At 39.2% G+C, this 26,959-nt stretch overlaps 1 protein-coding gene across 4 annotated transcripts in view; it reads left to right on the forward strand.

Moving 5' to 3' along the window:
• LMBR1 (limb development membrane protein 1) overlaps positions 1–26,959 on the forward strand; it is a 144,951-nt gene that overhangs the window by 45,186 nt on the left and 72,806 nt on the right. For 3 of the 4 annotated variants that reach the window (XM_067542714.1, XM_067542716.1, XM_067542715.1), the window contains exons 4-5: positions 3,606–3,745; positions 13,554–13,657. In XM_067542714.1, coding sequence (XP_067398815.1) covers positions 3,606–3,745; positions 13,554–13,657 — 244 coding nt within the window. Of the gene's footprint in view, positions 1–3,605; positions 3,746–13,553; positions 13,658–23,350; positions 23,379–26,959 lie in introns of those variants that run through there. The other variant, XM_067542717.1, reaches the window with a different exon arrangement.

Raw genomic sequence — 26,959 nt, forward strand, 5'->3', positions numbered from 1 at the left:
TGACATGAGAGTCTTTGACTTGGATCTCTCCAGGCTTGGCTAGTATCGATGTGCCGCCCGAAATGAAACAATTTGGACAAGGTAGTTTCACTTCCCGTGGGGTTCTCAAGTCCCTTCTGTGGTGGCTCAATCTGCAGTCGGTAGATGTGGGAGTATCCTTCTCCAGGCCCCAGCCCTTGATGACTCTGGTCATGTTTGCGTTGGGGTGGGGGCTCATTTAGAAACCCTTAGGACTCAAAGCCTCTGGTCCCAAGTAGAGCTCTCACTTCACATCAATGTCAGGAAGCTGAAAGCAGTTTGCTTGGCCTGCCAAACCTTCCAATCCCATCTGGAAGGCAGATATGTATCAGTTATGACAGACGACACAACAGTGATGTTTTATATAAACAGACAGGGAAGAGCACACTCCTCTCCCCTCTGCCATGAATTGCTCAAGTTGTAGGACTTCTGTGTAGCCCACTCGATACACTCACAGGCATCCTACCTCCCAGGATCCCAAAACAAGCTGGCGAACCATCTCAGCAGGTCTTGCTGCAACCACGAGTGGTCTATCTGTCCAGACATCATAAACAGCATTTTCTGAGGGTGGGGAGTTCCCCCGATAGATCTGTTCACGACAAAACTCAACAGAGAGCGTCAGCAGTTTTGCTAATTTGTGAACCATAGCCCAGGCTCAGTCACGGACACATTTCTCCTGCTTTGGACAGACCTCCTGCTCTAGGCATTCCCTCTCCCCCCCTCGCTCTCTTTCCGCTCGTTCACAAAGTCCCGCTCAAGGTCAAGATGGGCAGAGCATCCATCATACTGATAGCCCCAGCTTGGCCCTGACAACACTGGTACACAATGATACTGGAACTGTCAGTGGCTGCTCCAATTGCCCTTCCACTAGTGCCAGATTTAATCACCTAGGACCATAGCTGTCTCCAGCATCCCAACCTCGAATCTCTCCACCTCACAGCATGGAAGCTTCATGGCCTATAGAGTCGACATGCTTGGAGCTTGTTAGAGAGGTCCTCCTTGGCAACAGGGAACCATCCAGCAGGGCCACATACTTTGCCAAGTGGAAGAGATTCTCGAAGTGACAGTGCAGAAGGGCACCACACCCCTGCAAAGATCAATACCCTCCATCTTGGACTACCTGCTGCACTTCAAACAACTAGGTTTGGCGGTATTGTCCCTAAATATAGACTTAGTGGTGATATCTTTGTTCCACCCTAGGGTGGATGGCCAGTCAGACTTTGCCAACCCGCTGGTGACACATTTTCTCAAGGGTCTAGATAGACTTCCCTAGGTTCATCGCCCTATACCGACCTGGACCTTAATCTAGTGCTCTCCAGGCTGATGGGGCCTCCCTTTGAGCCCTTAGCAACAGGCTCGCTTTTCCACCTCTCATGAAAGGTGGCGTTTCTGGTCGCGATGATCACAGCCAGGAGGTTCTCTGAACTCAAGGCCCTGACATCCAGCCCCCCATACAAGGTATTCCATAAGGACAAGGTCCAGCCACGTCCCCATCTGGCCTTCCTCCCTAAGTTGGAAGTTTCATACAAACCAGGACATCATCTTCCCAGTATTCTTCCCCAAACCACATGCCAGTAGCAGGGAACGATGCCTCCATTCCTTAGATATCACACAGACACTGGCATTCTACATCAAGAGGACAAGACAGTTTCGTAAATCAAACCAACTCTTTGTTGCAGTAGCAGACAGGATGAAGGGTCTCCTGGTGCCTTACCAGAAGATTTCATTGTGGATTATGTCTGACATTAGAACTTGCTATGACCTGGCAAAAATGCCAGCCCTGACAACTGACAGCGCACTCCACAAGGGCGTAGGCCTCCTCGGCAGTGTTCCTGGCACATCTCCCTTCACAGGAAATCTGCAGGGCTGCCACATGGTCATCAATCCACACGTTCACCTTGCATTATGCCATTACCCAACAGGCCAGGAACGATGCAGCATTTGGCAAAGCAGTGCTTCAATCAGTGATTTTCATGAGCTCCAACCCCCCCTCCTATGGTTAGCTTGGGAGTCATATACTTGGAATCGACATGAGCAAGCACACAAAGAATTAAAAATGGTTACCTACTTTTCGTAACTTGTTCTTCGAGATGTGTTGCTCTTGTCCATTCCAAGACCCACCCACCTTCCCCTCTGTTGGAGCCAGCTGGCAAGAAGGAACCGAACAGGTGGTGGGTTGGCAGGGCCCTACATATGGTGCCATAGTGGCACAACTCCAGGGGATGTTTAAGCCAGCCGGATGGGTATTGCTAAAGGAAAAACCTTCCAATGACTGTGCATAGGGTGCGCACACCTACTGGAATGGACATGAGCAACACATCTCGAAGAACAACAGTTACGAGCAGGTAGGTAACCATTTTTTCATTAGCTGTGAATGATTTTTTTTTTACCTTTAATTAAACTTTAACTTCACAAACACACACATTGATGCTGCTCCACATACACTAATCAGCAGGATTTTGGTTGAAGAAGACTAACACTATAGGATTCTTATTGCTATACTTCCATTTAGGACCATTCTGTGGTACAACACATTTTGGACCTAAACTATTTAATCTTCCTTTAAGAATTTACTAGATACTGGCCTGATCCTATAATCCTCCATCATAAAAGTAGTCATATTGACTGTAGTGGAATTACTTGTGAATAATGACTGCAGGAATGAGTAAGGGTTTGTAGAAATGGACTCTCATTGAAGGAGGCTGGTGGAGGAGAGAATTCTACATTAAAAAGATATCATTATTGACATTTGCCCCTTGAGCATCTTAGTCCAATAGATACCTTAATTTTCAGTTACACAGTTTAGAAAATTATTATAGAGTTCAGTTTTAGCATCAAAATTACGCTTCAATAAACTTTTGATTGGCCTTGAGTTCCTGAAAAGCATATAATTCAGTTAAAAGCCACAAGATGGCACTTACTGTAAATTGTATTTGGAGTCTTTCAGCTCAGTATACTTTTCCCTTCAAAATTTTAAATGATTATTTTGTTTTTATTTTGAGATTTCCCTTCATTCTACTACCCAGCCAACAAAAATAATCTTTAGCCCATGAAATGATGATGGGTCCGTACTTTGTATAGAAAGAAACACAGTAAATCTACAATTGTAGGTTAAATAGTCATGTTCAAATGTGATCCTGTTGACTTTTTTAGTGATAAATAGTTGCATTAAATCACTTTGAAACAGAGAGTGGTATCCTTCAAATTCTCCTTCACCTAATCTCACTACTTTTGTTAGTAGCCTGAAGGAAAGGTATCTGATCAAAAAGTATTACATGCTGAAATACTTAATTGAGTTGGAATCATGGATGTGTTCCATCCCTAGGGAAGAAAAATCCTAATCCATCTCCCCCCCCCCCCCCCCCCAAAGAATGAATTATTTTGACTTTATATAATTTTGATAATTCTGTAAATCACTTGGTATCTGAAAAGTAAAGATGTAGATATACTTTTGTAAGCAAGACCTTTCAAAATTAGTGCATTTTTTATACATTTTTCAGATGAGCACCATGAATTAGGTTAAATACTTCATTGTTTGAAACATGTTGTTATGGGCAGTAACAGTGATACATTTCTTTGACTTCCAGGCTGTTTTTGAGCACCTTCACTCTTGCAGTTTCAGCTGGTGCCGTCCTGCTTCTTCCTTTCTCAATAATCAGCAATGAGATCCTGCTCTCTTTTCCACAAAACTACTATATTCAGTGGTTAAATGGCTCTCTAATCCATGGTTAGTACTTACGTAAAGTAATTAAAGTACATTTTAACAGATACCACTTCCAGTGCATATACTGGCTTTGAGTGATCTTTTTGTTTTTATATACTTAATGGTATAATGGTTCAAAGTTGTACATGTTCTTGGTTTATATGCTATTGATAAATTAGGCATTTGTAATCTCATGCACAGCAGTGAATTTACAAGTCTTCACCATTCTGACTGTTTTTTTTTTTTTTTTTGAGGGTTATGTAGACTAAGGAAGTGAACCCAAAAGCTACTGTTCTTGCATACAGAAACTTGTATAAGAACTGCTTTTACAGGAAGCTAAGTAACTTAGAAACTTGTAATAAGACTTTTCTTTCACCTGTAGTTGTAACATTCAGTGAGCTAAAGAGGGATCTGGAGATAAAAATCTGTTTTTATTTATTCAAATGCAGTTAATGGTTCATGAAAGAAATTTGCCAACTAACAATGGATGGATTGAGAAGCAGTGGTCTTGAACTGCTTTTATTTTTAAAAGTAAATCATGTATTTAAAATTATATATTTTGTTTATTCCTGCCACGTTTGTTATGGTATTTTGTTAAAATGAAATTGTTCAAGGTAGAGACTTGTCTCCTTGTGTGTTGGCAACGTCTAGAACTTTGGGCGCTGCCAGAATTCAAATAATGGTAAGCATGCTTAGTGCTCTTCAGACATATAGTAGATGCAGCTCCTGCGAGCAGCTAAAATACTGCAGTTTGACGATGCAGTTTGGAGAGGAATTGGTGATTGTCATTGGATTTAGATGGTTTTAATGGAGGAAAAAGCATACCTTGTGATGTCAGGGGGCAATTTACTAATAGAAAAGATAGCTATTTGCTGAGTTTTAAAAAAAAGCAGAGGTGTCCAGTTCTACTTTAGACTGTTTGCTGGATAATGATGAGGCTTAAAATTGATATGCAGTTCGGAAGAGTCCCAGTATTGTAAAAGGTAAACTTTCTAGTTGGTTAAGCCTAGAATGTAGTATCTCTTAAATGAATTTGACAAGCTGTTGCTTCCTGCTTTTGAGAATTTCCAAATGTTTCACTAACCTGTTTCATTCCCCTTTATTTCTGTTCCATATTAAAAGCCATTGTCTCTGAACATGTACCCAAACTCTGCATCTAACTAGGATAGTTGCATTTTCCATGCAGTATACCTGTCCTCTGCATGATGTAGTATAGTCAGGTAATGGGGTCAGGCTTGGAATCTGTAGAAGTCCCAGAACCAAACCCCATGCATCCAGTACAGGGGGCTTTTTGCTTTGTGCTTCTCTTAGCTGCACAAACCACCCAATCTGTGGCAATACAGCTGGCTCACAGATGTGATGCTTTTGGCTGCCAGGCACTGCCAAGGCTCTATGATCTTCTCCAGTGAGACTTGGTGTGGAAGGTTAGATAATGTTGGCCTGAAGTTTACTTGGCTTACATGCCTGCCTACATGTTTGCTCTCATTTCTTCCTGATAATCATTTTGTGGGTTGCCCTTCTTAAATCTTGATTCCTTTACCCACTTATTACAGTGCCTTTTCACCTCTACATCAGGAATAGTTTCCCTCTTTCTCTATGCCAAGCATCCCACCATATCCTCCTTCAAATCCATTCTCAGAGCTCTGTACTCTGATTTAGACTTTCTTCACCTATTTCTCTGGCACCATCTAATCTTGCTCTTGTATGTTAATTATAAATTAACTTAATCCCCCCCCAGCCCCTCCCTCCCCCCCAAAAAAAATCCTCTAAGAAATTTGTAGCAAACTATATAATCTGGCTCTTGGAATATATTAAGGCTCCATTCCCTTTCTCTTTGTTCCCTTCATTTCATCTCTCCTCACATTTCGAAAACTAGTTGAAATTTTTCCTTGTTACCTAAATTTTGGTTAATTTTATGTCTCTGTGGACACACCATACTTTATAGATGTAAAACAGACATTCCTTGCCATCCCTATTCTAAAAAAAAATCAAATGTTAATTCCCAAGGGAAGCAGGAATATGCCATGTAGACTAGCTCTTTTCTTCTCTACCTCCTTTGTGTGACCAGTCAGCCACATAGATTTTTAATCTTTTGCTAAATACTAAATGAGAACAATAATCCTGTCAGAAAGTAAATCTTCCCTTCTCTGACTGAAGGTGAAATGTTCTGAAAAATTTAAACAAAAGTCACTCTGCCACTTTTGTATATGAGGACATTAATAAATTAAAATTCTAATTTAAAAATTCTTTTAGAAGAGTTGTAGCATCAGAATGGCTTAGGTTGAAAATCTGAAATTTGGCAGAGAAATAGCTCCCCTTTAGGAGAAGTGCCTTTGAATTTTTCAGTGAATATTTTGTTTTGATTTGGCTAAGCAATGAGTTTTGAAAATCTCACTTTGTGCTTAAAATACACTAAGTGGACTGTAGTTTAACAGTGGTTGAAGTGAAAGTAGTCAATGCACTCGTGTAGAACCTAAATTAGCTGTGTATTGCAAACTTTAGTGAAAGTACCTAGTGAGAGCTGATCCAAAGACCTCTGGAATCGTTGGAAAGACTGTGTGTTTCAGTGGAAATTGGATCAGGCCATGGGAGTGTATATTTTATTTATTACACAGCTGGCAAAGTAAATGCTTCACAGTTTATAATGTTTGCTAGAGAGGGGCTCCCTCTTGTGGACCTCATCAGGTGTGTGGGTCGTAGTGTTCCTATGTTGCCTAGTCAGATTAAGAAATTTCTTTTCCGTTTTCTTTCAAAAGTAATTAGGAAGAGTTAGTTATCTTTTTTTAAATAAGAGAACATTAATATAGCACTTTAGAGTGCTGAAGTCAGAAATGATTTTGCCTGAACTTATATAACTCTGTCCCCTTGTTTATTCAGTGTAAGAATCTATTTCTCAAATTCAGTATAATGAATCATTTTCCTGCAACCTGCCATACTATTTTTGATATCTAATACTTCATTCGTGTATATTTATACTGTTTTCAGTATTATAATGAAACTGGTATAGCAGATTAAAAAATTCTCTTAAGTATGTATTTCAATAATTTGGTCAACAGCCAAATAGTTTTCAGTTTTTCACGCAACAGCACTGAGTTCTTCAGGTGTAGTATAGAGGATGAGGCAGTCAACTACAAAACAAACTGGGCTGTCAACGGGGGTGGACTGTACATTCCAGTAACTTTTCCACTATTACTCTTATAATTGTTCTGTAGTGTGTTTGTGGTGTTTGATTTATTATCCACTTAACAGAAAAGTCTGTAGTGGGCTTCAGTTGGTGCACAAAGTAATATTCAGTATTACAAATTGCTACTGTGCATTTGAGAAACAGTATTTTGTCTTATAATTATAAGACTTTATTTGTAATCTGTTCTCATAGGAACAGAGTTAAGGCTGTATTTTGTAACTTTTGCCTGTATAAATCAGAACCTTAAATGTTTTCATTGATGTACTGTAGTTTCTTGTATTGAATTGATATGTTAAGCGTCCACTTCTATGATTTTAACGACTGCGTGTAAATTTTTTAACTTATTGTGAGCACCTCACTGTTTTGTTGGGGTCTTGCTTTAGTACACGATTGCAACTATTTAATAGTAATGGTAACTTTTAAAAATTCTCCTCTTAATATGCATATAACTAGGCTGAGAGTATATAATATTCTATATGAGTAATTTTGTGTAATGGAAGTTCAACTGTCAACAGTTCCTGAAAATGTACTTAACAATGGTAAAATTTTCATTTCTGCTATTTTAAATGTGTCCAGAAGATGGAGGTAGAACTTAATGAAACAGGAAGCAGAGTGCTGGGATAGCTAAGCTGTTTGCCAAATGTGCAAGGTTTTGTTTCAGAATTGTTTAAAACTTGTTTTATTGCAAATTTCTTCTTAAATCAATAATAAAAACTAATACAAAAAAGCATCCTAGTGGGCTAATTAGGAAAGCCTTGTTTTTTGAGATTTCATTGAGTCCACAGTATTTTTTTAAATTCTACCAATAGATGAAGGCCTGCAAGGAATCTTGTATACAACTTTAGCATACAGTCAGTACAGTGGAAACATAAATATTTACTTTTTAGTTTATATTGCAGTGTTGTATTCTCAAGTTAACACAACAGATTGGGAGGTGAGGTGGGAAAACAAAACTGAAGTGATAATGAGTTGAAAGAGGGGAAAAATTTATTGATGGTTACTAGCCTATATCAATGTAATGTTACTTCAATTTTTTCAATAAATCTTATTTGTAACATATTCAGGGGGGGAAAATGTAGGTAAATAAATATTAGTATCCCAGTAAGGGGCAGGGGATGCAGTTCCCAGCAACCATGTGAGTGTTTGAATCACAACTTCTTAAAAATTATCATCTTGCTTAACCCCAACTAATCATTCTATAATCCACTTAAACAAAATGACATAAAAGTAATGCTTCTAAAACTTACTTGGAGTTCATTGTATGTTTTGAAGTTGCAAATGCTTGTTCTATAAGTCAAGTGTTTACTTTTCTTGTACATATCCTATCATAACTCTTGAAACTTTGACAATTGACTAACAAAACTAATGAAATTCAATCTTTCCTTCTGATTTTTAGGTAACTAAAATAAGGCCTGTAAAGTGCACAAAGTGAAAGGAAACCAAATAAAATAACCTCACAAACCGTATACTATTTCCACTTTTGTATGAATATGTGAAACAGGAGCAATAATGTTTCATGCTTACTGGTTTACTTACCAGGGAAAGGGATGCATATTGTTTAGCATTTGATGGGTTGCCTCTGTTACATTGTTTCATATGTGTTTGGGGTTTTATTTAACTTTTTCTGTAACAGCAAGGTAGACAGAGCTAGATTTAATTTTTGGTGTGAGTCCATTGATTTCACCAGCAATCAGCTTGTACAACAGGATCTAAACCAGTCCATTCTAACAAAAGGAAGGGAATGTGAGTTGTTTGAAAGTTATAAAAATTGAAGGGGGAAAAAGATGATCACTTACCTTGCTGTGTTCAGAACGAAATGCAAAACTCAATTCTTTCATAGATTGATAGATTGTAATGCAAGATGGGACCATTGTGATCATGTAGTCTGACTCCTGTATAACACAGGCTGTAAAACTTCCTCAAAATAATCCCTAAAGCATATCTTTTAGAAAAACATCCAATCATGATTTAAAAAGTTGTCAGCAATGGAAAATCCACCACACCCCTTGGTAAATTGTTCCAATGGCTAATTACCCTCACTGTCAAAAATTTACACCTTATTTCCAGTCTGAATTTGTCTGTCTTTAGTTTCCAGCCATTGGATCATGTTACACCTTTCTCTGATAGACTGCAAAACCCATTTTAAATATTTGTTCCCTTTGTAGATACTTGTAGACAGTTAAGGGGTGACTCAATTACAATCTTTGTTAAGCTAAACAGATTGAGCACTTTGAGTCTATCACTATAAAGCTTGTTTTCTAATCCTTTAATCATTCTCATAGTTCTTCTCTGAACCCTCTTCAATTTATAGGAATCCTTCTTGAATTGTTGGCATCAGAACTGGACCCAGTATTCCAGCAGCGGTCACACCAGTGCCAAATGCAGGGCAGATATATAAACTTCCCTGGAGGAACAGCAGCTCTCTGCTTAACATCACTCCAGAGCTTGGAGCTCTCTCCTGCCTGATAGTGGCAACAGACTCCCCAAGCCTTAGCCTGTGCTTAGTTCTGTCCCAGCCTTCCTCTCACTCCAGCCTCACTCCAACACCACTCTAGACACCTGATTCTGGCTCTGACCCCTGGCTCCGACCAGTAGGCCTGACCGCCATGGCTCCAACCAGTAGGTCTGGCCATCATCTTTACAGTTTGACATGTATTAAAATGCACATTGTTTGTGCCCAGTTTATGATGCGATCCAGACCATTCTGAATATTTGACTTGTCCTCTTCATTATTTACCACTCCAATTTTTTTGTTATCTACAAACTTTATCAGTGATGATTTTATGTCTTCTTCCAGGTCATTGATAAAAATGTTAAATAAAATAGGGTTGAGAATCAGTCCCTGCAGTACCCCACTGGAAGCAGAACTGCTGGATTACATTTCCCTGTTTACAATTGCATTTTGAGACCTATCATTTAGCCAGTTTTTAATCCATTTAATGTGTACCAAGTTAATTTTATATCGTTCTAGTTTTTTAATTTAAATGTGTGGTACTAAGTCAAATGCCTTACACATGTCTTAAGTATATTATATCAATATTGTTAAGTTTTTCAACCAAATTTGTAATCTCATCAAAAAAAGATATCAAGTTAATTTGACAGGATCTGGTTTCCATAAACCCAAATTGATTTGCATTAATTATGTTATCATCCTTTAATTCTTCATTAATTGAGTTCCATGTCAACCACTCCAGTATCTTGCTTGAGATCGATGTCAGGTTGACAGGCCTATATTTCCCCAGGTCATCCTGTTTACCCTTTTTAAAAACTGGCACAACATTTAGCTTTTTTCGAGTCTTCTGGGACTTCCACAGTGCTCCAGGACTTATTGAAAATCAGTATTAATGGTCCATCAAGATCAACAGCCAGCTTTTTTAAAACTCTTGGATGCAAGTTATCTGGACCTGCTGGTTTAAAAATGTCTAACTTTAATAGTTGCTGTTCAACATCCTCCATAGATGAGACTAAAATAATCTGTCTTTTCCCCAAATATAGAACAGAAACATTTATTGAACACTTGAACACTTCTGCCTTCTCTGCATTATTATTAATCATTCTACTGCTTCCCTCAAAAAATGGACCATTAACTTTGTCAGGATTCTTTTTGTTCCTAATATATTTTTAAAAACTCCTTTTTATTGTCTTTAACTCTGTTGGATATGGATTTCTCCTTGTGTTCCTTTGCTTCCCGTATCAATTTTTCACAATTCCTAACTTCTGATTTATATTCATTACTATCAACTTACTTTCTTCCATTTATTATATATTATTATGTTTTTTTGTTTTAAACAGCTGCCTTCACTTCCCCTCTAAACCAGGTTGGTTTTTTTGTTTTGTTTTTTTTTTTTTAAAAACCATCACAGCCTTCTTCCTAAATTGTGGGATTGACTTTGAAGTAGGGCTGGTCTACACTACAGAATTAGGTTGGCTTAACTACATTGCTCAGGGTTGTGAAAAATTTCACGTTCTGTGCGTTGTAATTAAGTTGATCTAAGCTCTCGTGTAGACATCCCTAGGTCAACTGAAGAATTCTTCCGTCGATTTAGCTACTGCCTCTTAGAGAGATGAATTTACTACAACAGAAGAACCTATCCTGTTGCTGTAGAGTCTACACTGTAGATGTAGTGCTGCAGCTAGCTCTGCTGTTGTAGTATTTCTAGTGCAGCCATTGCATTATTGTTCTTTCATTAAGTTCTAAAAGGACTACTTATCCTATATGTTGGAAAGGAGGAAATAGAAATTACTGAAATTTCTGTTTGAAATACTTGGCACCTTTCACTTTATCTGAGTACCTCCTAAATGCCTATATTATGGTAAGAAAATATATTGTTTCTCCTTATATAATCAGCTATCTAACTGAAAATACTACAGGGAGCAAGCCCATTGTTGGTGAGAAGGGCTCAGTCAGCATCTTATCTGTTTTGTTAGACCACTGGTTTAGTTTCATAGCTAAAATATAAAGTTTCCACAGAACATTTATTTGAGAAGTATGGAAAAATCATTTGTACAATGACATGGTATCACTAAAATCATATTGTAAAATAAGTTTCCCTTTTACAGTAACTGATGTAGGAGTTGTGTTTTTACTGAACAGTAACATTTAATTTTTCTGTTTCATTGCAAATAAAATGGTAACTCTGTAATAACATTGTGTAGTAAATATAAGTATGTTGAGTATATCTTACAGAGGACTTCGGTAATAATTATAATATTGAAACGTCATCCAAGAGAGGATTAGTTTTTCATTTTAGAAATTACCACTATGAGATAGCTGTGTTTGAAAAACTGAGTTATGTTTCTATCAAATAATAGTTCAAATCTGAGGTGTGTATATTTAGTGTACCCATTGCTGTGGTGTGTTGGCACTAGTAAAATTGAGAACAAAATCTAAAAGCCCATTTCAAAAGACTGAGCTTTTTTGCCACAGCTTCCCGTTTTTAAACATCACTGTGATGTGCGTGCTCTTGCTCTTTTGTTGTGGGAAGACTCAATCTGTGTTCAGCACGTGGGTATGGACTGGATGATCTCTTGTGGTCCTTTCCAGCCCTACATTTCTATGTCACTATAAAGGCGGTATAAAATCTGAGCTCAATCTGATACTTAAGAAATGGAGTTTCAAAGATCAGTCTACCTTAAAGATTCTTATCTTGGAAGCCTCACTCTAGCCGTACTCGATTTAAACATAGCTCTCCTTCTGGGTTGTGGAACAATATAGTCCATTCCCGAGAGTTGGCTCCCAAGCCCGTTTAGGACTTGGGAGATCTACAGTAGGATTTTGAAGTGCATGCTGTATTGGAGGAGGAGGTGAGAGAGCGTGAAAAGCCCTGGAGTAATGTTTTCCTCTCAACCTGTGTTTCTTAAATGAGACACTGTACATTGAACCAGTTGCAGCTGCCTCATGGCTTCAGTTTTCATCCCCAGGTGTAATGTGTGTGGCAGTAGCTAAGTTTATTGGTGACTGTAGTATGGGTATGTCAGAACCTGATCAGAAGGAGCACAATATCCAGCTGGAGATGAAAATAGTAGAGAAATGTGTCTAACCACCAGTGAGTTTGTCCAAAAGAACTGAGATTTTGCAAAATTTTGATTATAGCACAAATGCCCAAGATGGAGGTCTAAGGTAATCCCTTCAGCTCTTCCAGCCATCACCTCCTCTGCCTTATCTTTGTTTTGTTTTAGCCAGTTGCTGATTTCTGTTAGACATTGGTATAATGGTAATATCTTCATTTGATGTAGTGATGGTGTTGTCTGTATATTGTTGGCATTACGGTCCATGTGGTGTCTCAATTCCTCTCTAATGGGAAGAATATGAGAGGGAATAGAACTGAGACTTCCAAGAATTAATGGTGAGATGAGACCTTATACTGCAAATTATTATTCTGTATAGACAGCTTAAAAATGATCTGTAGCATGAAACTGTACCACCTTGAGGTATAATCTCTTCAGATCTCGCAAACTAAGCAATTCAGGGCTACTGCTGGGTGTCAGAATGGAACACTTCAAAGAAAAACCCAGTATTCTGCAGGAAATGGGGTTAGTCATTACTTGGAATCAGTACTGTGCTAGTGCTCAGAAAGGTGCTTGAGCACTAGGTTATTGGGTTGAGATTTACAAAGATATTTAGGCACCTAAAGATGCAGATAGGTGCCTAGTGGGATTTATAAAAGTGCCTGAGTTAAGTGTCTGGTTTCCATTGATTTAGGCCCCAAATACCTTTGTAAATATGACCTTTGGAGACTTTAGCTTTAAAATTCCTGGTCACTCTTCACAAGAAAGGATACTGTAGAAAAATTCATTTTTAGTTATTGCAGTCTCTCCTCAAACTTCCCAGCAGTTTCAATTAGATAAGGTGGTATTCACTGTTGGCTTAAAATTTCAGGGCGTCGAGGTTGCTACCTTTCAATGATGAATCCTATGAATCTTATGTATATGTAGAATCTTCATTTATATTTATATAGAAATTATTATATAGATGTATTATATAGATATATTTTATATAGAAATTATTATACATGCTACATATTTGCCTATATAAAGTTTACCTAGCTGAAAGGCAGTATAGCAATGTCAGGAATTTTAATAAGTTTTATTTTAAGCTTTTTCAGTTTTGAAAAGTAATGTAAATACTTTCTTCTGATTTTGTTTCAGGTTTGTGGAATTTTGCTTCCCTTTTTTCCAATCTTTGTTTATTTGTGTTGATGCCCTTTGCCTTCTTCTTTCTGGAATCAGAAGGATTTGCTGGCTTAAAAAAGGTAGGTAAATATGTTATTTGTGGAATTATTAGTGCATAAATACTAAGTCCCAAAGCTGTAATTACACTACCATCAGGCAGCTCATGATTTTTCTTTTAGAGTGTTACTGTACAGGATAGCATACATAAACTTTTGATTTTACTGCAGTTACATGCAAATGTAAGCAGATGCCTATAAAGGAAAACAATTTAAATAAATTGGTACAGTAGCAAGAAAATCGTTTGGCTTCTGTATGTTTGACTTCTTTACATCTTGGATCAGTATTATGGGCTAGTTTCAGTTAACTTGTTTTATTGTAATAAGTTAATTACATACTTTATTGAATTTCTTAGGCCTGGTCTGCACTAAAAAGTTAGATCAATCCAGCTACATTGCTAAGAGGTGTGAAAAATCCACACCCTTGAGTGATGTAATTAAGACTAATTAACCCCTGATGTAGACAGCACTAGCTCAATGGAAGAATTTTTCTCAGGGAGGTGGATTATCTGCACAGATGGGAGAACCCCTCCCATCCGTATAGGTAGTGTCTACACTGAAGTGCTACAGTGACACAGCTGTAGTGTTTCAAGTGTAAACAAGACCTTAGATTGAGAAAAATAATTTTGGTGGCACATCTTTATATACCCCTTACTTGCTGTTGATATAAATTATTTGTTAAATAATTGAAAATGTGATTAGTGTTGTGTGAGACAGAATGCAGACAGGTACTGCCCTGAAAAGCTTAAGATATAAGCAGTGTACACAGAAGTGGAGAAGACGATTTCTAGGGTTCTTTATATTACAGTGCAATGGCACCTGCACCATAGTTAAGATAGTGTTAGAGTTGAGCTTTATCAGGAGTTTTAAATCTTTATTTTGTAAAAATCTCATTGAAATGGGAAAAGACCATACAATATAAACTTTGAGCACTCTGAATTTTCATGGGTGGTTGGTGGAAAAAATGAATCGATACAGAGAGAATAAAAATCGTTCCTTCTGGTAACTTTTTACTTCATTGTCCCTCTTTGTACCCCTTTTACAAGAAATCTAAATCACTCCAGGATCTGTCCCATGTCAACATTGTTGTTCCTTGTGCTGATTCCTAGAATATCAGTTATACATTTATAGTGTTTGCCTGTAGAGTATTTTACAACTATTTAGCCATAATGGAAAACCTGTGCGCCAAGGTGAACCTATTCCATTTTAATTTGATGACCGATCTGTTGTAGCATGAACACCATAACTCATATCCAGGAGGGGTTATGGGAAGAAAGGTAGACTTTTTTCCTGCTCTTTTTCTAATTGTTTAAATTCTCATGCAGTTTAGTAAGGTTACGTACCCCAGCCTTGAAGACAGCTGTGAAAGAGCTTCTGAACTATCCCCTCACCCTGTCTTTCTAAATAAGCTAGCAGGAAGCTTATGTAGGTACAGATTCTGAGTATCCCCTACACCATATAGCTATTCAGAGTGACTAAACTACTCTGCATTATTCCATTTCTCACCACTATAAATAGCACTTCTCTTCCAGAGCCAGAAATGGAATCCATGATTTGTGATCACCAGTATTGTGTTTTAACTAGTGAATAGTTGTGTGTTGTGTGTTCCTCTGTGCCTAATCTGTAGAGGATGCAGATCTGTAACAGCTCTTATCTTGTAAGCTTGGCTTTTTATCATATGCTGTAAAGGCATTTGTGCTCTGGAAATCATCAGTTCAATCCTCTGTTGGCCAAGATGGCAGCAGCCATACTTGCAGGTGTCTCACGTTGTGTGGTCAGAAGTATGCTTCATACTGATGATGATGGAGGGCCCAGAGGAAGCAGGGCCACAACAGGCAGCCTGTTTTCTAGGCCATAGCCATTTTCCAGAAGTCTGAGAGGCTACACAGTGTTTCAGGAGGTAAGGGATGCAGACTCCTTCACAGAAGTTCCCTCCAGCTGACAGGTTGTGTCATCTTTGCTAAACATGGAGGAATATTCCTGGTATGTACCTTCAGTAACCTGTAAACAAGAATAAAATGTTATAAAACATTTTACTTGCTCATCACAACCACACATACTTTTTCAGGAGTGTTGAAGTAGTCGAGCAGCTCCATCAGCTCAGTTTCTCCCTCTGTTTCTCAGGCAGGTGCAGCAGCTCTGACTCTGGGGAAGTATTCATTGAGGTACACCAATACTGTACAAAAAACCCAATAAATTGGCAAACAAAAACTATTTAGTGACAGTTAAAGTTGTGACAGGGCACACCCCATTCCTCCCAAACCTGAAAGGAACAGAAGCATTCAGCTCCATAAGCAGAAAGACTTTTGCATTCCTTTTCACCTTCATATTGTCTACAGTACTATTGATAATGTTCGCCTCCATAAGGCTTTCACATTAATCTCCAGCAGATACCAAAAAGCAATATGTACCCTAACTTCATCAAACATGTACTCTAACACAAAACCTTAATAGTGACCTTAGTGTTTTAAGACAGAGTAACTGTCTAAATGCATTGAATGTGTGAAAGTCAGATATGCTGATCTGTTGTTATAAAAGCAAGTGAGATCACTGTTAGTTTTGCTTTAGAGTGCAACAGCTATGGATTCTTTGCATCACTCAGGTGACATAAAGGAATCTAGCTGAAAATTCCCCTATTGGAGAAGGGCAACTTCTTGCTGACACAGAAGTACCAGATCTGGAGCTTACACCTGCCATCCCTCTTTCTTGCTGGGGGTGAGGCTGAACGGAGCTTTGCTATGCCAATCCTCTGCTTCCATAGGGTTCATTTAGGATGCTATACTAGTGGCACAAATAGAAGACTCTGGCAGCTGCTCTAAGTTGGATCAGGGTCACAGATAAACTTCTTAATTGGGAAACCTTGTCTGGTCCCCTGCCCACCTATCCTTCTGTGCTGAGCAGAGCTCTGTTGCAGGAGAGAATCTAGCCCTAAATATATATATATTTTTATAACACCATATTTGATATGACAACGTCATTGCTTCTTGAATAGTAATAGCTGCCCAAAGTAAAAATAAATACAGAACTTGTATTGAAAGGAGGAATCTTAATTATGTAATAAAGATGGTATAGTTTAAATTGCTCAGAGTAACAAAGGATTTTTCTTGGAGTGATTGTCCACACAGAGTTCATTCTTGGTGTGCATGTGCCAAAGATTGGATTCCTTCTACACAGTAGCAGGCCTTTGTGCTCTCGTAGCGAAGGTCATGAAGAGTGAAGTGGACTCAACCACCATTCAGTTCCTGCTTACTGACCATGGCTTCAAGATGGAACCCTGTGGGGTGTCCCTGGCCCTTACTGTGTGAGATTTTAGAGTTAGTCATAGTTAATGTTCGCTTAGTTAGTTGAATTAGGTTTCCTTTGCCCATTGACTTAAAATAAAAACAAAATCCAACTTCATAGTTAGTTTTCTTTCTCCCAGTCTTTTCTTCCCTGGTACAGGTTACTTCAAACATGGCAGACACCATGTTGCCAGGGTGTAAGAAGGGTCCGGTCCCTCTTGTGACTTGGTTATGTCTGTTAACGATGGGTACTCCTGGTGTTTCATTTGCTTTGAGGAGGGACACATACTGAAGCATTGCTCCGCATGCCATTCCTCCTTGAACTGCATCTAGCAGTCAAGAGAAGCAAGACTCAAGTTCTTCCTCCTTGAGAAGTACATGCAAGCCGCCTCTGACTTTGAGAGACCAGAGAAGCTTCACTAGATACATCAGTTTGCTTCCTCCTAGTGCCTCTGTGAGTTGACTTGTTTCTGGGGTCCCGGGCCACTCTCCCTTCATCAGCTGCGTTTGTGAAGGGTAGGAAGAGAATAGGCAGAAAGGGGCTCGCCTTCCACAACTCCCAAGTAGAAATCACTAGAGGCATAACTCTCCTTGGGCTTCTATCAACAGCCTTAAATTAGAGATCTGTTCTGGTACCCCTGTACCAAAAAGCAAGATGGCCTAGATGGTTCCTCTGACCCCAAATAATACACTGTGCTTGGTGCCAAATCATTGGCACCGACCTGGCACAGTGCTTGGTATCCAGAGCCTTGGCACCAAGCACTTCCCTTTTAGTACTGACATCAGCTACGTCCCTTGGTACCAGCTGTTGCTTCAGTGCTCACCATCTCTGCCCTAAAACAGTTTGTGGCACCAAGTTGGCCTTTCAGTGGGCTTAGTACAAAGTGGCTTCTGCTGGAGTGCTTAAAGAAGTTTATCATGAAATCTGCAGCGCCTTAATCGCCACATCTCCAGTTGTATCTTATCAGCGCTGATATCTCCATGCTTTAAACAAGGACGTTTACTTGAGGATGTAACACCCTAGAGTACATTTACTTTTTCTCTTCCTCCGCAGAACATAATGGAGCCTGTTTCCTTGCTCGAGCCTGTTTCCTTGCTCAAGCCCCATCTCCCCCATGAGTGATGTTGTAGGAGTCTGGGTGGGAATCCAGAAATGAATTGGTCAAGGATGCTAAGAAGAGATCAGGATAATGTAGGGAACACCCTGATCTGTATTCCACCTTATCCTTCTGTTTGTACCAGTCATGGCCATATTGGTCATCCTGGGGTATGAATCCCTACACCAGAAAACCAGTGTTGAATCAGATCCTCTTCACCCAGTAAACATATATCCAATCTCTCCAAACTTCTTAGCTGATTAATCCACAGCTTTTAGAAGGCCAAGAGAAGGACAGTGGGCCCATTATCTCTACCCTGAACAGGAACTCGCAGCACTTCCTGCCCTATTGTCTTCCATCGATGCGGCTGTCAACACTCAAGGAATGGCCTTGATTGATGAGTTCAAGATCTTTCAAGGCCTAATGAAAAGGATGGCAGAAACATATGACTTTCTGATAGAAGTTATCCAGGTGAAATAGTCTAAACTTCTGGATATCCTTCACCAGTTAGATGGGCTATGCTTCTAAATGAGATCTTACTTGAACTTGCTAAAGCAGAGACATGATAGGAGGTATCAGGCACCAGCCAAAATGTTTGAGTACTTCTGTCATCTCTCACCTGACTCACTGGCAGTACGAGTGGTCCAGGAGAAGCTAAAGGATGAGGGTAGCAAACAACCAAGAATTGCTTTTGAAGTTACATATATAAAAATTTTAAACTGGGACAGGCTCTCCAATCCTGTGGACAAACTACCCCAAGGAGCATCAGAAGTAAATGAAATTCATCAGAGAGGGGCAACACATACTGCCAGAACATCAGGTTGTGCTGGATATGACTCAATAGCTGCAAGGACCATGGCCATAGCATTTGCCATGGGGGGGAACTACCCAGCAGTGCAGCATAGATATGATGGTCATGGTCCCACAAGAAATCCTCTTCTTGTTAAATAGGCAGGCAGATGCATTCTTCATCGTGTGTAAACAAGGAGTAAAGTACTGCTTTCCTCTGGTATCATTGATACCAATCAGGGTTCTTTGAAAACTCAGCCAAGTTATAGCTGTCATCATCATGATAGCCCCAGCATAGGCCAGGCAGTTCTGGTACTCAGACCTGGTGAATCTATCCAGACCGCCATCAGTTTTGCCCAACAAAGTGTCCTAGAACAAATCCCAGATCCTACACCAGGGTAGTGCATCATTATACATGACAGCCTGGATGATGTCCACAGAATAAGCTGCTGAACTGAGGTTCAGAGCATTTTACTTCAAAGCAGAAAACCTTTGACCAGACTCTCGTAGAAGGTGAAATGGAAGCGGTTTTGTGTCTAGAAAGCTCAGCAACAGGACTGTCATCAGCTCAGTAAGAGTTTATTTAGCTGCAACATCTGCAAATTGCTGTCCGATCCACAGCCACACTCTATTTTCATACCATACTGTGACAATTACTGAAAGGACTGATTCATGGTTTCTCTATCAGTTAGGAAGCCCTCTCCTTCCTGGTACCTTAATAAAGTACTAACTGAATTGATGGGTCCCCCTTTAAATCTCATGGCAGTTTGCTCCCTCAACCACTTATCAATGAAAACAGCCTTTCTGGTGACCATTGCCTCAGCTAGGAGGGCAGGGGAAATTCTAGAACTCATGGCTAGGGTTTTCCCCACCCCTATTAATTCACAGGACATAGTTACCCTTAGACCTCATCCAATGTTCCTGCCTAAGGTGTTTTCAGAATTCTATATAAATTAGTCCATTCACCGTGTTTATTTTCTCAAAAATCATTCTAACTTGGGTAAACAAAGCTTCATATGTTAGATGTAATGGGAGCATTATCTTTTTTATTCAGATCTTTCAGGAACACATCTAAACTATTCATAGCATTTGCTGGCATGGTGGAAGGCAGACCTGTATCCACTCAGAGATTAGCTAGATGTGTCTTTGGTTGCATAAGGACTTATCAGCTAGCCAAGAAAGATCTGCCTAGTCATATTAGATCTCATTCTATTAGGGCCCAAGTAGCCCTGCTGCCTGTTTGAGTAACATTCCCATATTTGAGGCATGTAGAGCAGTAACATGGCGCTCAGTCCACACATTTACCTCTCACTGTCCTCTAGTGGGGGCTTCCAGATCAGATGCTAGCTTTACTAGGGTTGTCCTGTGATCACTATTCAAGAAGGAGTCCTCTTGCCCACCTCCAAGCAATTAGACAACTACCTATGAGTCACCAAGAGTGGAATCTGTGTGGACAACTCCTCTCAAAGAATGGTTACTTACCTTAAAGTAACTCTGGTTCTTTGAGATGCGTTGTCCACACGGATTCCATGATCTGCCCTCTTTCCCTTGCTAATTTGGAGTCCTGCACACCAAGAATGGAATCTGTGCCAACAACATTTCTTGAAGAACAACAGTTACTGTACAGTTAGTAGTTTTTTATGATGAGACCATAACCACTTACATGGACTGAAACTTTACCCTAAATATGCCCTGGTAGGGTGTTCCTGAACATGTTAAGATACTTTATATCAATAGTAGTTGTCATATGTAAAGATGAAGCACCAAACCATCAATCTAAATTGAGATTCTAATTAAACAAAACTAAAACTTCTAATACGTTTTTGTCTTTTAACTTCTATTTTACTAATAGGAAGCCTGACAAATGTCATCTTCCATGAAGATCAGATCATCTTGGTTTAGTAGAAATATATAGAACATCCAACTTCAAAACCAGCCAACTGAAATGTCACTCATCCCTTGTTTATGTTATATACACATTAGTTATGTATTCATCCTTACAGTTTAGGCGGTATTTTTATTTTTTCGTAAAGCTACGCTTCATTTTGGCATTGAAAGAATTGCTCATCTCTTTTTGGATGCAGCTCTGTAGCAGCAGATTTTCCTCAGAGTACTAATTTATGGGACATTTTAGTAAAGGTGATACACCAATGTCTACCTTTGTACTTGTTTCTAGTTCAGCAATTTGTGTTTGTACCATTCATATAATGGAATTCATCATGATTTCAGTACAAAATTCCTGTGCAGATGCATAAATTGATCTCAAATACAATAAACCTAGAAAAATCTTTTTTTTCATGCAGTGTGTAAAGGATTAGTCCACACAATAGATTAAATGGAACCTGGAAATCTAACTTCTAAAAGTAAATCCATGCTTTACTATGTTTAAGAATATATTTAAGCTTTACACTTACTTTGTGCTCTCTATAAAGTACTCCCCATCCTTTGATTCTTCCTTCACATTTTGCCACATTGGTTATGAATACTGATGAACTGTCTTAGGCCAGGGCTACACTAGAGAGTTAGGTTGATACAAGGCAGTTTACGTCATTCTAACTATGGAGGTGTCTGCACTTAAATTTCGCTCCTGCCGATGTAACTGCCCTGCTACACTGACTTAATTCCACAAAAAGTGTAGAGTCAAGGTCTATGTAGTTAGGTTGACACAGTGTCAGTGTAGAAATTGCTGTGCTTACATTGAGTGTACTGAGGGCATGTCTACACTAAAAAATTGTCAACCTACCTTACATTGGTATACAGCTGCTGCTGTAATTACGTCACTTGTGTGTCTACACTTCACTCCTTGTATTGGCAGTGCGTGTCCTCACCAGGAGCACTTGCACGGATTGAATTGTCAGTGTGTGGCATTGTAGGATGGCTTCTGAAAGCCAGCAACAAGTCAGTGTAAGTAACACAGCGACTACACTGACACTGCATTGACTTAACTACATCAACCAAAATTCTACGCTTCTCATGGAGGTGGAATTAAGTCAGAGTCGTGGGCAAGTTATGTCAGTAGGAATGAAATAATGTAGACGTTTACAGAGTTAGGTCGACATAAGCTGCCTTGTGTTGACCTAACTCTGTAGTGTAGAGCAGGGCTGACTTTCAGGAGCCTTCCCACAATGCTCCATACTGACAGTACAATCAATACAAGCGCTGCTGGTGAAGACGTGCAGTGCTGACGCGAGCAAAGCATAGACATGCATAAGTGATGTCATTACTGTGGCAGCTGTATGCCGATGTAAGTTAGGTCGACTTCATTTTGTAGTGTAGACTTGGCCTTTATTCTTCAGAGATACAAGGTGGGTGAGGTCTTTTTATTGGACCAACTTCTGTTGGTGAGAGAGAGACGCTTTCGAGGTACACAGTGCTCTTCTTCAGGTCAGTGTCACAGCTAAATACAAGATAAAACAGATTAGCATAAGTAGTTTGCGCATATTTTAAGGAACCATTCAAGGTGAAATGGACCATTAATACCCTTGTAGTCATAGGATAAAAAGAAGGTTACAGATTGTTGCAATAATCCAGTGTTTTTATTAAGACCATGATTTTTAGTGTCTAGCAGAGTTATGAATTTAAGGTTTTCTTTAAGGATGAGGACCTATAGGTCAGATATAGAGTCATCACTTTGTGAAAAGTGTTCACGCACAAATGATATGGTGGTTTTGTCTTCTATCATTTTTCTGTGAGTTCCTTCGAGAGAGTAGTGATTCTTTCATCCACATAGTTTTTATTGGGGGATTTAGTGCACTGGATGAGGTATACAGCATGTGATAGGCATGTGTAGGACCTGTGGATTTTGAAAGCTGTATTGTGGGGAGTTGTTGATCATTGTAGCAGTGGAGCTATGTCTTCAGGTTTTGCATCTGTTGTTCTCACAGAGTCTGGTGCTGCTTTGAGTTGGTGTGCCCTGGTCTGTGGGGAGCTTGCTTCTGATGATGAGCTTGGTGAGGGTGGGGGTTGTTTTGAAGGCTGGAAGAGGGGGATTAGGAAAGATTTCTTTCAGGATTCTTCAGTGCACATCAACTGATAGAGGGTATTTGAGAATGATATTGACTACTGTGTTGGATTTTAGAAGTACAAAAACTGCAAAAGTATTCCTAGTTTTTTAATAGACTTGTAAAAGTTGGATTTTTCAATTTGTGACATGTTTTTGGGGGGAGGAGGAGGAGGCTGATTACTTTGACTCATCTTATTTTGCCATTCATCTCATCAGACTAAAGGATGACTACAGTGATCAAAAATCATGCAAATCAGATGAGTTTAAATGACAAAAAAAAATTTTTTTGTAGTGATCTTGGTTTAAAAAAGCACATTGTTTGACAAAGTTCAGTTTGTAAAAGGAAGTTCATTTAACATATACTGTTATTTTATGAAGACTTTCAATGAAGACAGTGGGCACAGTCTGTTTAGTCTTTCATCTTTCAGTGGAGAGATGAATAACTTGGTATGTGAGAGTTCAGTCCTGGGTACTGAAGTCCATAGGTCAAACATTTGGATTGAAGGCACTGCCACTTCTTCATTCTCTTACACAAATACCTTGAACTAATCCCGGAGAGAGATTCATCTTTGTGGGTAAGAGTCTTCAGATGTGTGGATTCAAATTTTATTTAAGGTCTATTTATATTTATAGCTGCAGGTTGGATTTAAGTCAGGATTTGGAATTGAATGAGCAGTATAGAGCAGGGTGAAATTTTTCAGCCAAACAGTTTATTGGCTGAAATATGCAGTTTCATTTGACCCCAAACTATTCATAAGTTTGGCATGAATTCACTGCATAATTTCAGCCAAACATTTTTGGGGGGCTTAAGTGCCTCACAAAATGAGGGAAAGTGAGGTACCTTCCTTATATCCTGAAGTGTGGGAGACTTGAATTCAAGTCCTGTTCCAATGACTTTTTATTTATAAAAGGTGGAACAGTTTCAATAGGAGAAATTGAGGAAAAACATGCCTGAGCACATCCCAGTGGTTAGGCCGTTAGGGCACTTTCCTGAAAGGTGGGAGACTCCCGTTTAGATCCCTTTTCCCCCATCAGGCAGAAGGGGTCGGGGGGAATTGAACCGGGGTCTCCCAGATCCCAAGTGAGTGCTCGAACCACTGGGTTATAGGGGAGGCACCATGATCACCTCCTCTGCTTGTATTTTAAAAATGGCATGAAATGAAACATGTTGGTCAAATAAAATTAAATTCATGCCCCACCTCCTCCGCTCACCAACATTTTATGAAATTTTCTGTCTTGGTTTGACCCAACACTAATTTTTTTTTTTACTGTTCAGAACTGCCGGTGAACTGAAAAATCAGTTATTTGCCAAGTTCTAGAGTAGTACTAAATGTATTTATCCCCATTTAGTTAACTTTTAACTGTTCGCTTTGTTGGGCTCAGTTCTGTGATTGTGTACATGGATGTTAGCCTTTAACGCAGTGGTCCCCAACTTTTTATGTTGTACCCCCTTACCTGTAATGGACTCTGTCATACCTCTCCGCTCCCGGGGGCCGGGGCCGCAGTTGGGTCATGGCTGGGAGCAAAGTTGGAGCTGCAGCTGGAGTTAGGGGCAGGACCAGAGCCGGGGACAGAGTGGGGCTGGGTGGTGCTCCCGTGGGAGTTTTTGGACCACTGCTTTAACACAGGTGGCTACAAAAGCCAAGTTGTCTATGCACGTGCTTTTGTGCTGAAACTGGATTTTTATGTGTGTCTTAACACTGAGGGTTTTACCTGGGCCGAAGTTAGATTGCAAGTTGTGGCATAGCACGTAGCCAGAGAGTTGGTTGGCGCTATTTGCATCATGTGTAATTTTCCTATATGTTTTGATACAGAAATCTTACAACCTTTTTTCAGTTTGTTTTTTCCTAACCACTTCCTAATTTACTTTTTCCCCTTTACTTGCTAGTATACTTTCTAAATGGCACATGGCCCCTCTCATAGACTCCTATTGATTCCCCTGGGCAACAGTGTGAAAAAAACCAAAAAACCCAGCCATTTGTGTATTGCGCAGAGATGGAGATACGGAAATTAGCTACTCACCATGGACGGATGCAGTGCACGTACTCAAAATCAAACTAACATGATTCTTTGCTTAGTTTTTAATTAAACCACTCTGTTAATTCAAACAGGACATTTTAGGCCTAAGGGGGTTGACTATGTCCTTTTTTAAAGGGCTTAAATGGCCTTTTTTCTCTTCCTTACTACAGTGTGGTTCCATTTTATAGCAGCTCTAGCCTTCTCTATGTTCTTCTTTATTTTACTGTAACTCTAACAGTAGGAAAATAATTGTAAAAAGCCAGCAATACTAGAATGCATATTGATTTTCAGTAAATACAGAATTTACACCACTTGTCAGCTTATTTTGCAGTATGCCACACCATGGCCAATGCTAATACCAGAATGTTACATTATTCAGCTACGTAAGATGCATGACATTGGGAATGTTTATAATATTTGTGCAGGTGAATAAAATAACGATCTTTCCTATATTTCTTTAAAATATCTCCCCTTTCTTCTGAAGAAGTTTCCTTCTTCAATGGAGGACTGTGCTTACAGCTACCTTTTGTTGAGATACTACTCACTCTTCATCGTTTATCACTGTTTATCCATCATACTAAAATACTTGTCTGGGGTAGAGTAGTTGCTATCAGTCATGTCTCCTCATGTCCGAAATAACTGCTTCCTTCGTCTGCCTCCCCGAAAAGAGATGTGGAATATCTGAATCTTTCTCAGAATGTGTATCTACAATTCACAGTGCTAATGCTTCCAGGTGTGCCAGCAGACTATGCATTGAGTTTATGTACATACCGATGTTTGAAGTGCTCTGCATTTTGAGGTGTAGGTGGCTGCTGCAACTTGACCTTTATACTATGTCTTATTTTGATGTTACTTCAACTTAAAATTTGAGTTAGTGTTTGGAGTTAAAGACAAAGATGTTTAGGAGTATTTACTAGTAAGAAATTCTAAATGCTGAACTTTTGTTTATCAGTGACAAACTGATTTAGGTATTGCAGAATCATAAGTGTAGACTTTTTAAAGTCTTTATGGTGTACTTTACCTTAATACCAATCTTTGTACTTGAAGTCATGGCATAAAGTTTAACATGAGCGACAGCAACATCCTGACCAATTATCCAAATTATCCAGACATCCCAAAATGTTCAGAACACAACACACACAGTCTGTGGATTAAGAGGTTAACTCCTAGAACATCAAAAGAAGTGCTTGATAATAAAAGCAAATAGTACAAAAATTTGAGGTAACTTCCTTGCTTAATTAATTAGGTAGACCAGGTGGAAGCGAAGAGGCCAGTGCTGGTGCTCGGAATGTCTATAAAGCTGAGCAACATGACAGCACAATAGAGGAGGAACAAAGATTTTTTTAATATACTTCTATCCTGTGTCACAGTTTGAAATTGTCCTGGTTTATGTCCCTTTTGGCAAACTTACATAAAAGTGACCCTGTACTGTATTTTATGACCAGATGACTTTTTTTCCCCCCAGTGGCTAATTTGTATCAGGCCCCCATCTTAAAGAGACACAGAAATGAGTAGGAAGTCCAAGTCAGTTTGTCTCAGTGAGCTTTCATTGAATTCTTTCATTATTTTTGCTCGTTTTTGCCACTGATCATCCATAAATTGTTGGAAATGAGTGATTAAGGAAGTGCTGCTTAGTGTTAGTGGCACATACACATTCTTGGTATTTTTTCCTTCTTTTTTTTTTGTGGGTGAGAGGAAATCGCGTATTGCACAAACAAAAAGGAAAACTCCTGCTGGGAACCTTTCAAGGAAATTTAACTTGCATAATGTTTTGATCTTGGTGTTTATTACAGAAAATAGAGTAATATTTCACAAGCTATTGTTGTGTCAGCTAGTGCCCCTATTCCCCCTCCCCCCCCAATATCCTCCCTCCCTAAGCCTCGAGGAGGCTTATTTTAATAAGAATACATCTAAAAAAATGCAGCAATTTATTCTTGCACTTAAGGTAGGTGAGACTGACCACTGTTGAAAACATTTTGTTACAACAGCAGCACTATATGTAAGCGCCTGCTAGAATTTCTGTAGTACTGTAAAGCCCTATTTATGCTAGCTATGTAATTTGGTCCTTTTTTAATCATTTAAAAAAAATTGGTATATAGATTCCATTCCAGATATAAATTTTAAAAGGAACATAGTT

The sequence above is a fragment of the Emydura macquarii genome, unplaced genomic scaffold (assembly GCF_026122565.2).
Source record: "Emydura macquarii macquarii isolate MOO-44397 ecotype Brisbane River unplaced genomic scaffold, CSIRO-AGI_Emac_v2 contig_719, whole genome shotgun sequence".
NCBI lineage: Eukaryota > Metazoa > Chordata > Testudines > Chelidae > Emydura > Emydura macquarii.